The sequence below is a fragment of the Atta colombica genome, unplaced genomic scaffold, assembly GCF_001594045.1.
Source record: "Atta colombica isolate Treedump-2 unplaced genomic scaffold, Acol1.0 scaffold106, whole genome shotgun sequence".
NCBI lineage: Eukaryota > Metazoa > Arthropoda > Insecta > Hymenoptera > Formicidae > Atta > Atta colombica.
In genome coordinates, this window is record NW_017259191.1 from 130,063 (window position 1) to 145,276 (window position 15,214).

The 15,214-nt window shown below is 31.2% G+C and overlaps 1 protein-coding gene across 1 annotated transcript in view; it reads right to left on the reverse strand.

The window, feature by feature from the left end:
* The window catches only part of LOC108691787 (serine/threonine-protein kinase OSR1-like), a 34,286-nt gene that overhangs the window by 3,116 nt on the left and 15,956 nt on the right, over positions 1–15,214 (reverse strand). The window contains exons 3-6 of the mRNA XM_018199696.1: positions 8,768–9,162; positions 2,058–2,170; positions 1,159–1,409; positions 421–595 (exon numbers count right to left, since the gene is read on the reverse strand). Of these exons, the coding sequence (XP_018055185.1) occupies positions 421–595; positions 1,159–1,409; positions 2,058–2,170; positions 8,768–9,162 (934 nt within the window). The remainder of the gene's footprint in view (positions 1–420; positions 596–1,158; positions 1,410–2,057; positions 2,171–8,767; positions 9,163–15,214) is intronic.

Consider the following 15,214-nt stretch of genomic DNA (forward strand, 5'->3'; position numbering starts at 1 on the left):
TAATAAAACAGTAAAATAAAATAATGATGTAAGTGATTGAAAAATTTTTCTGTAAATCTGCGTAACATAATATGTATATCTTCAATGCAATATTCTATGTGGCTACTACTTGCATAACATTCCTAACGCAGAGCATGCTCAACAAAATAATATGATTGCTAATTCAAATTAATTCTCGGTTCAACGAGATGATAAAAGCATTTCCACATGTCACACGCAACGGCAAAACCGACACTGATGCATTCAAGGTTCATGTATCGTTCCAACGTATAATGTATATAAGCGTATTTTGCCAGTCATATATGTGTCGCCAACGTACACATTTCGCGTCCCAATAAAGTGTCGTGTGCATTTTATAAACGCATACACAAATGTAGACACAAAGAACACGCAGGCTAAGAAGTCTGTAATGTTACTTTCCTCTCTCACCTGCTCCATGACCTCGGGCGCCATCCAACAAGGCGTACCGACGAAGGTGTGTCGAACCTTTTGCCGGCTCAAGTCACGTCCGGTCGCGAGCCATGCGCTGACACCAAAATCGGCAATCTGCACTGTACCATCCTCGCCTAGTAGGATATTACCCGCTTTTATGTCCCTAACATTATTCTGCCGTTAAAATTTGTCTAGATACGTAGAGAAAATAAAAGAATTATATCTGTAGGATGTTTACTAAAAATCTTACAAAAAAAAATTCCTCTTGAAAATTCTCAAATTTTTCAGATATTTTTATTTAAAATTCCAGGTAAGATTAGAAAATTTTTTAATGCAACTTTGAAATAAACTGCAATATAAGCAAGGCAAAAAAACAAACTATACAAACTATACATAAATTAATAGAAGACGAGGATTCTTTACAAGACTATATAAACAAAAAAAAGAGATCAAAGAAATAATATTTTACATGAAAAAACACAATTTTTAAGTAAAAAATTTCCCTTAATATTGATAAATCCTTAAAAATTCTTGATTTTCATAGAAAAGAAATTCCCTGAAAATTCCAGGTTTTTAGGTTTCTCGAAGTATAATAAATACTCTGTATACATTTGTATTTTTTAAATAATACAATTGCACTCTAATGATTAAACAATGTAAATTGAAAAAAAGAAAACAGTTCTAAGATTGTAAATAAAAATGACACGGGAGCATATTTCATAATACCTGTGTATCTGTCCGTTGCTGTGGAAATATTCAAGTCCCTTGAGTACTTCTCGAAGTACTGTAGCTATAGTGGCCTCATCGAATACTCCATGCTTACAATTAGTGGTTCTGGTTTTATGCTTGATGATATCCAGCAGAGACCCACCTTCTAGCAATCTTAAGACCAACCAGAGTTCCTCTTTCACCACAAACGATGTGTAGTATGTCACGACGTTTTCGTGGTTGCAAGAAGACATCGCCTGTATCTCTTTCTAATATTTCGCCATAACAAGTTTTAATTAACAATAACTTCTTATATAACAATAATAATAATAATAATAATAATAATAATAATAATAACAACAACAACAACAACAACAATTATTTGTATGTACGTTAACCTTACATTTACAATCTAGATCTTTTTTGATTTAATTCATAAGTGAATTCACTGTAAAATTTTTCCAAAGAGACTTAAAAAAAGAATCCAAATCTCTTATTGCTACATTATATTTTAAAATTTTTATTCTTCCACATTTTGAAATTTTAATTTTTATTAAATTAAGGTTTTAATGTTTGAGTTAAAAAATCAAGATGGAGAAAATAAAACTTGATTGCAGATAGAGTCAAGTAAAATAAAATTTATCAGTTTAACTTTATTCGTGAAAAAGGATTTATTCAAAGATAAATTTATCTCGAGATTACATTTTTGGAATAACATTTCGTTGAGATACGAATGATTAGCAGCACCATTGTGCTCAATATGAAAAGCTTACATCATGCTGGATGCATACATTGTAATCAATAAGCTCGTTAATCCAATGAATCATACAATATATAAATCTTATCAAAAGAGTTGCGGGTGTGTATCATATTGATCGCTGTGTGAAGTTCAATGTCAAGATTACAATAAAACTTACCAATAGCTCGTCCATGTTTGTGTTCCATTTTTCCAAGTTTATTCGCTTGATTGCGCATTTCTCCTGTCGCGGAATGCAAAATGCCGCGTGCACTACAGCTGTCGCTCCAACCCCTTAAATTTTAATAAAAAGAAATCAATAAAAGGAATAAAAGAAAGGACCTTGAACTAACTATGAAAAAAGTGGTTTCAGTCTAATTGACTGAAACTGTAATATTTTGTAAATTATGAGAAGATCAAAATTTTCTTATTGTTAGACAAAATCATTAAAAATAATCAGACTGTGCTTTAGAGTTTAACGTCATTTGAAAGTTGCTATTTTGGATCTAATTGTACTGAAAAATCTCTTTATCTACTAAACTATTCACTTTTGACAACTATACTTCAATAAACCTAATTATTGTACTTTTATACATAGAATAACATGAAATGAATTCGATCAATTAATGTAAAGTTGTTTAAAAAAAAAGTATGTATCTTTCGTCAATTATAACTCATTATTTTATGCATAAAAATATTAAGACAATTAAAAAATTAATAATAGATAAAGATAATTCTCAAACTAATTAGACTCAAAATAGGAATTTTCAAATAGAGCAAAATCTGTCCATTTTTTATGGTTTTGCTTCAGGAAATTTTTGATCAGTATCTCAAAATCACAGTTTCTGCCAATTCGACTAAAATCACTTTTTTCATATGATTAGTGCGGAATCTTATGTCATTACTGTTTATCCTTATCAACACACAAATCATAATATTTTATGAAATGCTTCCTTAATTAAACCTCCATGAGATTTGAAAACTCGGCTGTACATCTATTTATAAATATATGCAGCGAATATATTTTAGAATGGCTGAGAGACGTTTAAATTTTAAGCCTCAATATTTTTACTCGTTACATAGGCAATTTATGATTAATTTTTTGTCAAAAATTTCGACGAATTTTCTAATAAAATGCGGTTAAAAACAGTGCGATTAGCGTTGGCAAGCCTAAATAATTTAACTTCGCTAACTTGTAGCTGGTCTTTTTACAAATATAACACGATCGGCGAAACGACAAGAAGAAATGTAAAGTTTTTTCACGTTTTAAATGATAACGTAAAAAGTTATATCATTCCAAATATTAATGTACACTAGCGAATAATAGACATAAGTTACATCAATCCTATTAATCCTATTATATCAAAACACTATTTAATACCTAGTTCTATCGCGATCATGATCACGCAAATAAGTATGTAGTTTTATCACCTCAAATAATTAAAACAAACCCAATGAAAAACGACCTTTAATTAATGTCAAGATCATCATATCGATGATTGATTTGATATCAATTTGAGGAATTATTTCTCGTTGGAAATTCTTCACAGGAAGATTTTTTAAAATATTTATGCGTCCCTAAAATATCTAGATGTAAGATACATAAAAAAATACTGTACGCAGTAATAGTTATTTGTTTTAAATATTTCAAAAGTTCGTATATTTGCAAATATATTATTATTATATAAGTACATCACAATCATTCACATACATTTATCCAAAATACATTCTGAAAATTCTAATTTAATATTTCTAAGTTTAATAGTATATAGTAATCTTCAATTAAGATTATTAAATTAAAATAAATTCGATTTGCTTATTATATAAAATCAGGTTTGATTAATAAAATTTTATAATTCTTAAAAAAAATAAATAAATTCTTATCTTAAGTAACAATAAATTTTAAAAAATCTGTAATAAATATACTTTAAGATTATTGTCAAGAAAATATTCTTTGTTAAACATAATTGTTAACTTAACAAAAAAAAAAAGCAAATTGAATCATTTGTCTCATTAATAGAATATTTTTCTGTGCAGAATGTCTCATAAGAATTCATTGAAATTAATCAGTTGTTATTTTTAAATGCATACAGAAAATAACAAAGATAAAATATGTTTTAAGACTCCTGAGTATATTTACCTCGGCTCCATATTGAATCATGACGTTATAAACAAGAAATGTGTGATAAACGACACATTGATTTTTCTTGTATATTCTTTACAGATAAAAACAAATTGAGTAAAACAGAATGAGATCACTATAAGACACTTGTAAAAGTTGGCCGAGACTATCATTCCCCTGATAGTCAGTAAATAGTCGTAAAAGCCATGTAAAGTACATTTATTAGTTTTTATCAAGATTTTTATTCAATACATAGCCTATTTTCACTTCACGAACATTTTTCAACTATTTACTGACTGTCGGGGGGAGGGAGATGATGAGATAATTACGGCATTTTTACAAGTGTTTCACAGCGATCTCGTTATTCCGTTTTATCCAAATTGTTGATGATTATTTACAAATAATACGCAAGAAAAATCAACGTATAATTTCCCATTTATGACATCACGAGTCAATAGTTGAGATGATGCTCAGGAACCTTAAAGTTCTGGAATAGTCACTGTAGCCATTGTATGCTATTTGTAAATAAAAAGAATTTGGGTAAAGCAAAATAATAAGATTGCTTTAAAAATAGATCAAAGTATTATCTTTACTCCACTTGACAATAAATATAGACATGAAAGGCATATAAATATAGACATGTAAATTGCGTACTTTTAATGCACATACCTATTTTCACTGTACGTGCCTTTCATGACTATTTACTGACTATGAAGGGGGGGGGAGGGGGGAGTTAAGGATAATTTTGACTACATTTTTAAAAGTATTTTAATACGATCTTATCTTCTTATTTTATCCAAATTCTCTTTATTTATAAATGGCACGAAAAAATTTCACAATGCTGCTAACATGGCATGCAGTAACTACTCAGGAGCCTGAACGTTTGGCAGTTTTATTTAAATATAAAGATAATCAGAAATATATTTTTATCATTTAATAAATGTTTATAAAAATATAAATTGCCAATCTCAATCTTATAGAAGAAGGTATTATGGTCAATGTATATATTGTAGCTTCCCTTAATATCTCCACTATTATATGCAGCAGATCCTAATAATTATTTATAGATATTTTTACTACTAAGCATTTTATATGCAGAAATTATGTGAATGAACATATATTAATTTGTATACATTCTAAAATGTTTTATTTCTTGTTAATTTTATCAAATACTGTTTTCTAAACAAAACTAATTTTTTAAGATTATTTTTATGGAAGGTCACACATGTTATTACCACTCACGTTTCTCTTCGAGTCATTATGCAATGTCGCCATATTTTTATTAAAAGTGTCCTAAATAATAAATATTTCATAACTATGAGTTCAGAATCGATTCAACAACATTTTAACGAATGTAATTGTCAAATTTTAAATTTAAATATTGATTATTAACCAAGATGTGTAAAGATTGTGTAAAATGTAACTGGGATGCCATAATACCTTTTCTATATGCGTTTAAAAATGACAGCTGATTAAATGTCCGAAATATACTGGCAATTCAATTTTAAACTGCTTTTTTGAATATATAAATTATAAGTATTAATTGTATTTAATTTTACTTATTTTCTTCAGATAACATTTCACTAAAATCAAATTTTTTAAATTTCATAATTAAAAAAAAATTTGAATTTTGAAAGTTTCGATTTTTATCCAACTCACGTTTATTCTTATTAAGAAATGCAATAAGAGTTTATTGCACTTAGTAATGAAAAATAATTTTTAATTAAAATTAAGAAAGTGACATTGAAACTGTTTTAGTAATACCTATTTTCGCTTATTTACTATAAGTATTTACTATAAGCTTATTTACTATAAGTAATATAAGAAAGTAAGTAAAAAAATGCAAAATATTAAATAAATTATATAGAGTTACAATATAATTAGATGTCAGTAATACGTTCATGGTGCTGTTTCTAATACTGTCAATAATTTTACGAACATGAATTTAAATATGAACATAATATACTGATATGGTATTGTCGCATTCTCGCGATGTCTTAATTTCCTCGCCACTAGTTGACCTAATATTATTATTTAGATATCTAGACTCAAGTATAACTTTTATTAAAAGTGATGTACTTAAGAATGTACTTTGAATAAAAGTGATACTTAATATAAAGATAATTTAATTACTTATATATACCCAACAACTTATATATATCAATATCTGCTGTATAACATGCATGAAATATGTTTTATATCTATGTTATATGATAGAACTTTCACAAACATAATAATAATTATGCGTGTAATTAATTTCTTATTATATAGGATATCGTCTTATATTTATATTATACTAGCGTGTAGTAAATTATTAGATATCATGTATATGTACAAGTGAAAAGATGTCTTTGAAATATAAAGATGTAATAAAATTTTTCACAATTTAGAATTTTATTCGGGAGACACAGTAGTGTTTCGGCACTAAGCGAACGCAAGAGCATCTTAAGCGAGAATGCAAAAGGTTTCAAGTATAATCTTAAGATATTATAAGCCAATCACAAAGCCGTGTTAACATTTTTAAACATTATTTATGAACCGATCTATAAATACTAGCACATTATAAAACATTAAAATGTATCATACATTTCAATTTTATCCAAACTTTTATTAGATTCTCATAGATGAGGAGGGATATATGCCATTGTCAAAATTATTAAAATAAATCCGAATACCATTTAAAAATTTGTTAATATTTTGACATTTAATTGCAATGGTATTCTTATTGGTATTTTTGATATACTTATATTGTGATACACTTATCTTTTTTAGAATTAGATGAAATAGAAGGATACTTATTCTTAATCTAATCTCTGTTGAGTTGTTTTTGTTAATTTTTTAGATTAACTTTAATTTAGATTAATATCTGTCAGATGAAAAGAGGCCGATGATACAATCACTCGATTGCCAGAATTAAAGATAAGGGAATGTTGGAATTATCGGTATTAGGCTGGAATCAGATTATGCATTGAAGATTAAAATTTGATCAATAAGGATAAAGAAATGTTAGCTCTTTTTTTTTCATTAATCAAATTTCAATCTTTCAATCTTCAATATGTAGTTTGATACCAACCTTAGGAACGTTGATTTCGGTAACTTTATTAAATTTAATACAAATTATATTTATTGAGAGAAAAATAAATTTAAAAATCAATTAAAATGTTATCAGCCAGATATATACTCAAAGTTCAAAAATTTCTTAATGTATCAATAAGTGGATTATTTATATCCTATAATTCAATAATTCTGTTATTGGCTATATTCAGCAGAAAAAGCAGCTTCACAACTGTTGTAAAATTTTTCAATATTTGGTTTATACATTTAGATGCATAGGAATTAATAATGCAAGAAGTAATCGTATTAAAGAATTTTATAACAGTTGCAAAGCTACTTTCTCTGTTGATACGCAATTATTTTTTAGTTGCTCGCAAAAAAGAACAAAAACATGAAGAAAAAATAATTTTAAATAGAAATAATTTGAAACGTACTTTCCTTTATATTACAATTTGATACAATCAGTGACTGTATCAAAATTGTACTTCAAAATTACAAAATTTTAATGATTTAAGACATTTAAACTCATTTGAAAAACTCTGCCGAGTTCTGTTCAGTGTGTAGCTGTAGCAAATTGATTGCCAGAATTATTACATTCATGAATCAAAAGACAAATTTGTTTTGCTAAAATAATATCGTTCGTTCGTTGTATTTCTTTCCAGTAAATTTCTTTCAAGTAACAACTAAGTAGTACGAGCATTTGGACTATCGGAAAATGTGTAATTAAAGACAATTTCTTTTGAATAGGATAACTCGAAATTCTTTGGACATCCTTGGAAATTCTTTTAACATTAATATATGAAAAAATGAAAAATATTGTTAGATAACGAGCGTTCTTACGTTACAATTAGACATATTTAAAAAAATAATATTTGGAGTAGTTGTCCGCGAAAAATATGAAATTTTTATATACTGAAGATAGTCTAAAATAATGTAGGCCGAAACGTTTATGTAACATTTAATTTTTGTAATTCGATTATAATTTTTTGTAATCAAATATAACTACTCGCTAAGAATATCTTGCGTTCGTGATGTATGCCCTTTTCCGTTTTTATTTCTTTCTAATTTCATATTTTCAGGAAAAAATCTTGACTCGTGTATCACGCAAATTGCTTCGCGTACATACATATAACTTTGCTCGTCTAGCGCCCTATTGCCCCCCCTCCCCTCCCCCCCCCCGAAACTCGATGCATGCATCCGGCACTGGCACGCGCGAATCATCGCAATCGTCTTCATCTTGTTCCACAGCGGCAGGTTAACTAGGTTAGAATAGGATATGCTATGGCTTTCTCGTGTAGTAATATGAATACTGGCAGCCGCATGACAGCCGCATGATAGCGTGAATGCGAAAAGAATACGAGGATGAGAGTGAAAAATTGAGAATTGCAATTGCCAAACTGTCATCGTGTCGTCCTGAAGTGAGGAAAATGTAGAGAGCGACGGAACAATCGAGTGACGCTCGAGCGACGAGCGATAGGATGTGCGAAACGGCGATTCTCGCTTCGCAGACATCATCATCATCACCTTCGTCCCGAGGCGCCTTGTTGCCAAGAAGACGACGGCCACCAGCCTGTTCGATGCCGGCGACGGCGGTGGCGCGCGTCTTCGTGGCCGCGGGCGATGTCGAGTAAGGTGCGCGCGATCTTCCGCGTATTTGAACGACGCGATCGTTGCTTCGAGCTGACGAGTCCCGCACGGTGGCGATCGGTACTCACCGATAACCTCCTTCAACTCGTAATCATCCTTGGTATTCGGCCAGCCTTGCACAACCGTGGAAGTGCTCGCGGTCGCCATTTTGCTGGCCAGTGCCGTACCGAGGCGCGCGTGCTTACTGGCTGCTCGGGCGCCCCGCGACAGCGAAGCGGTGCTGACAGTCCGCGAGCTGCTGTCACGTGGTGAAACGGCCGCGGCGGCGGCGGCGGCTGGGCTGGGGGCAGTAGGGATGGCCGCAGTGCAGCGATCGTTGGTCGCGGAAACAGGTGCGTCTCGGCTGTTTCGGATGGTTGGCGGCAATGTTGCCGGCGGCACCTTCGACGGCGTGGACGAGCGAAATGACTTCTGGCGAAACACGCCGGGCGAGCACGATGGCAGTACGTCTGGCGAGATCCTCCTGGAAGGAGATATGCAATTAGATTGAAAAAAATAATTTCTGCGAATTCGACTGTCAATTGAGCCTCCCAGAATCGACTTTATTCACTGCTTTCCATTTATATTTATTTCCAGGATTGGCAAGTAACGCGTTATTTGTAACGTTCTTACCGTTACAAGTTACTTTTTTCAGTAACGAATGGATAACGACGTTACATTTTCTTCTGAGTAATGTTATGTCATTGTAACATAGTTACATTTTTGAGATAATAACGAGTAACGATTTCACTAGTTACTTTTATCGTTACTTTATTTCTAACAACTGCAAAGTTTTAATCGTAATTAAACCGTGTATATATATCAGTTTTTGAGCTTTATGTCTCTACCAAAAGATAGAATTCTGAATATTTCTTCTCTTCAGAATATTTATCGAAAGAAAAATCTGTATAGCGTTTTTCATTGACAGAACTATTCAGACACAATATTTATAAAATATTTACAAAATATTTATAAATATTTACAAGATTTATTTTAAATATTTTGTAAATATTTTTGTGATCTTAGATTGCACAGATCATAAACATTTATTTTAAATATTATGAAATATTTATTGTACATGTTATAGTAAATGTTGTGAAGATACTTAATGAGACATAATCCAAAATACTTATTAGAAATATTTATTTATATTTATCATAAATATTACATAAAATAATTTAGTCTATATTTAATAATATTTCGAATAGAGCTTTATATAAAATATGTATGAAATATCTATATAACATTTCACAAAATGAATATTAATGCGCACTCAGTGCAATTTAAATCCGTACACACAATTCGACGCAAATGTGCATATTTAATAAAAATATAGAAACGCGATAAATCGCGAAAAAAATCTTCAATACATTTTATTATACTATTTGATGAAATAGCATAATAAAATGTATTGAAAATTTTTAAATTAGATAAAAAAGCCCTTTGGACGTTATCAATTGAGATATTTTATTTTTACATTCAGATTAGAGTAGCGTACAACGGTTTTAATGTGCACTGAATTTTGTCAATGAAAAATATATAATATTTTTATAATATTTTTATTAGCATCAAGCAAAAAAAGTAACAACTCGTTACATTTTGAGTATCGGTAACGATAACGAGTTACTTTTGGGGAAAAAGAATGATAACGAGTTATTTTTATGGGGTAATGTTGCCAACCCTGTTTGTGTCTATTTTTGTATTAATAGAGATTAATTTTGTATACTCTCGGTTTACCTTACTTTTTGTCTTTTCCTAATTCTAATAATTAAATAAAGGTAAATTAAACCGAGAGATTATAAAGTTAATCTACATTAAAAGAAATGAACATTAGTGACACAAGTCGATGCAAACAAACGCTATCTTTCTTCATTTAGAGAATGATAAAAATAGGACACTTGGGTCATCAAATGGAAAGCATCTATTTTTAATAAAGTAGAAAACACAACTTACTTTTTCACGACCGTTTGGAGATTTATTTTATTTCTACATTCTCTTATAGCGTTTTCTCTTGAGATACATTTGCATCAGTTGCGTGTGAGTGTTGTACTATACTGAAGTGATGTACACCATGGTGTACACTGCATGGTACATTGTACTACTTCATGCTATCGTTTTTAATTCAGACCACTGATTTGTTAATTTAGTGTCTTTAGTGTTTTTATTCGATCAGATTTGGTGAAATAATATCGGGCAAAATATTTATTATTTACTTCCAAATAAATGGAAATAATATTGAATTAGAATTTTTTAACTGGTGAGAAAGAGGAATACGATCGGATTTTAATAACGTTTTCTCTTGGGAGGGTTACACTGAGTGTAACCTCGCACTACACCAGTAAGTGCTGCACTACACAAGTGTATATACACCATGGCATACATCACTTCATGCTATCGTGTTTAATTCTTTTTTTAATATGCTGTCGGTTGACTTCCATTTTCAAATTTTTAATATAGCACACTAGCTCTACACCGTCTCTTTGAGATCGTGTAGCAAAACTTCATGCATGAAATTTGCACTATACCACGGAAACATGTTACACTGAATGAGTGTTGCACTGGTGGGCGATAGTACAGCCAAGAGAAAACGCTATTATATACATATTTTTCTTCATAGAAAATAAAAAAGTATAACAATGATGCTATACTCAAGGAAAAATTGGTATATTAAAATAAAAAATAAACCCTACTAAAAAAAATCATGTCACAAAATCATATTACATGATGTGAAATCATATAATTAAAACATGTAAATCACGTACGGATTATTCTTATCACTATGTGACTTTTTTTAAATGATATATTTTAAATGATAATTTGAAAAATCATATGATATTAGAAATAATTTCATCATGTGATTTTATTGTCGAATTTTAAAGAATTGAATGATAGAAATAGAAAAAAACTACTAATATCGTGTGAGTTTTTAAATTATGTAATTTTAAAAAAATCACTGATTTGAAACAATTTGTTACGTGATTTACATGTTTAAATTACATTTCATCAACTGTATGATTTTTTTTTTCAGTAGAGAAGTCTTTATTCACATCAATCACATCGTTATGAAATTGCTGTTAGTTATGCTTCAATCAATCATTTACAAAGAAATTCAGAACCAGTTTTTGAATCTTTGAATTAGTTTTTAAATGATTGAATTGAAACTAACTGACAGCAATTTCATATAATGTGAATAAGTATTTGATTAACTTTATTTTAATGTAGATACCAATTTTTCCTATAGTGCCGTTATTATATGATAATTTTTAATTTCTATGAAGAAAAATATTATGATTAAAAAAATGTTAAAATAAAACAATCCTCGAACGATCGCGAAAAAAGTAATATCCTCCTTTTCTAATTTCAGTATCAGAATTAATTTGTATTATTCTTTCATCAATTTTATCTTTTTTTTTAATTTTGACACAAATCTGATCATTTTTTGTGCTCCTGAGCACAATTTCTGAATATTTTTATTTATGGAGAAACAGATTATTAAACCGAAAATCAATTTCTTAACGTTAAATTTTTAAATTAAACATTTTTCTTCCCTTGTTTGGATTTCCGACTTGTTACAATAGCACAACTGAAAGTCGTGCTATGGGCGCGTTCAGACGTTTCAAGCCAGCAGAATTAATTGTTAATAGAACATTTACTGTTAATAGAACATTAACTGTTTTCCTTAAATTAAGATATATTCAGGTACATTTGTATTTAAAATTTGATGAAAGCAAGAACGAAAGTTCTTTATCATTGCACTGAACTGCAAAATTTTCTGAAACTTCAACATTATATACATTATTTAGCTACAAAGAACAAATAACAGGTTTCTATCCTACTATTAAGCAAACACACGAACACAATTGATTTTTATCTGAGGATCCAATCAATTATATTCAATTTGATTGCACTTGACGAAAAGACTAGAAGTAATATGAATTAGGGTGAAGTCGTATTATGGGATCTACCTTTTTTTAAACTTGTAATTTATTTAATTTCTAACCTAACCTTAACCTTAACTAACTTCTACCGTCAAATTTATGGGAAATATATTTAAGTTTTATCGACAAAAGTTAGCAATCGATATACTTAGCTATATTTTGTTGTATGTGAAATTTTTTTTTATCAAAAGTGCCAATTTTGCTCGTTCAAAAGAAAAGGTTCTTAATGTGAGACAAAGATTTCCTTATATTAGGTGTACAACTTTGCTTCCGCCGTTTTTCTAGATAGATGGCTTTAGCGGTAAGTGGTGGTCGAAATAAATAGATCATAGTCGTCATACAATAAACTTGGGCATCTGTCAACATAATTCCATAGAAACATTAGTCGATTTGTGTTTGCATCATAAAGTTATTCTCGATTGAAAATGTCAGTTTACGAGCCAAATTCTCGTCATTTGCGGGAGGTTTTAATTTTTTGCTTCAATATGAAGAAATCTGCGGCTGAGGCTCATCGAATGCTCTCAAATACTTATGGTGAGGCTGCTATTAGTGAAAGAACGTGTCGTGGTTTCAACGCTTCAAGAACGGTGATTTTGACGTCCAAGATCATGCTCTGTATTTGGTGGGACCAGCTCGGCGTAGTGTATTATGAACTGTTAAAACCGACTGAAACATCACAGGCGATCGGTATCGAACGCAATTGATGCGTTTGAGCCGAGCATTGAAAAACAAACGGCCGCAATACAACGAGAGACGCGATAAAGTGATTTTGCAGCATGACAATGCTCGACCCCATGTTACGAAAATGGTCAAGACATACTTGGAAACGTTGAAATGGGAAGTCCTACCCCACCCGCCGTATTCTCTAGACGTTGCTCCCTCTGACTATCACTTGTTTCGATCAATGGCACACGGCCTGGCTGACCAGAACTTCCGGTCTTATGAAGAAGTAAAAAATTGGATCGATTCGTGGATAGTCTCAAAAGATGACCAGTTTTTTCGACGTGGGATTCGTACGCTACCCGAAAGATGGGAGAAAGTAGTGGCCAGCGATGGACAATACTTTGAATCATAAATGTATAACCAGTTTTATTATTAAATATTTATTTTGATATAATAAAACAAGATTTAAAGAGTAATCTCAATAAAATATGACAAAATCTAATTTCATAAATCTTTTATTGCAACAATATTACACACTTGATTTAAAAAAGCATTTTTCATTAAATAGATTTCACTCTAAGAGTAAAAATTTCATAATTCCAATCATATGCGCTTATTAGTTTACTAGAAACTCTGCTATCTCATATTAGGAGCTTATCCCATAATAGGCGATTTTACCCTATTAGTTAGTGCTTACATTTTGATATAAATTTTATATACCAGGTATACAAGTATGAAATGACGATTTGAGAAACAGATGACGCACCAATGCAGTGAAGTACAAAGATTTAACATTATACGCCATTTTATTATACCATCAAACGCGCAAAGTGATTTGATTGAAAAGTGTTTGCATAGTATTGTGTTGCTGTGTTTAATATGACGAAATTTGTACCAAATAAGGAGCATTCGCGCAGCATTAATTTTTTGTTTTCATTTGAAGAAAACTGCTGCGGAATCATACCGATTACTTGGAGAAGCTTAGGTGAACATCGCAAAAAACGATAGTTTCAGCGTTTCAAAATTGGAGATTTCGATGTTGCAGACAAGGAACACGGCAAACCAAAAAGTACGAAGACGTGGAATTGCAAGCATTGCTGGATGAAGATGATTCACAAACACAACTCGCAGAGCAATTGAGCGTTAGTCAACAAGCTATTTCCAATGTCTCCTACGAGAGATGGGAAAGATTCAGAAAGTCGGCAGATGGGTGCCACATGAATTGAACGAGAGACAGATGGAGAGGCGCAAAAACACATGTGAAATTTTGCTCGAACGATACAGAAGAAAGTCATTCTTGCATCGTATCGTTACTGGGGATGAAAAGTGGATCTTTTTTGAGAATCCCAAGCGCAAAAAAGGTAGACCCAGGCGCACTATCCACATCGCCCGCAAGACCGAATCGCTTTAGCAGGAAGACTATGCTCTGTGTTTGGTGAGACCAGAAGGGTGTGGTCTATTATGAGCTATTGAATCCTGGCGAAACGGTTAATACCAAACGCTATCAACAACAATTGATCGATTTGAACCGTTCGCTGCTTAAAAAACGACCAGAATATCAAAAGAGGCAACACAAGGTTATTTTTCTCCATTCATCCAGACAATGCTCCATCACATATGGCAAAACCAGTTCGGGACACGTTGGGAGCAGTCAGCTGGGAAGTTCTACCCCATGCGGCTTACTCACCAGATTTGGCTTCTTCCGATTATCACTTGTTTGCATCGATGGGTCACGCACTTGCTGAGCAGCGCTTTGGTTCGTACGAAGATGTGAAAAAATGGCTCGATGAATGGTTCGCGGCAAAAGGGGAAGATTTTTACTGGCGTGGTATCCACAAATTGCCCGAAAGATAGGAAAAATATGTAACTAGCAATGGAGCATACTTTGAATAAATCTCTTTTTATCATTCTTCCGAATTTAACGTGTTTTTTTTT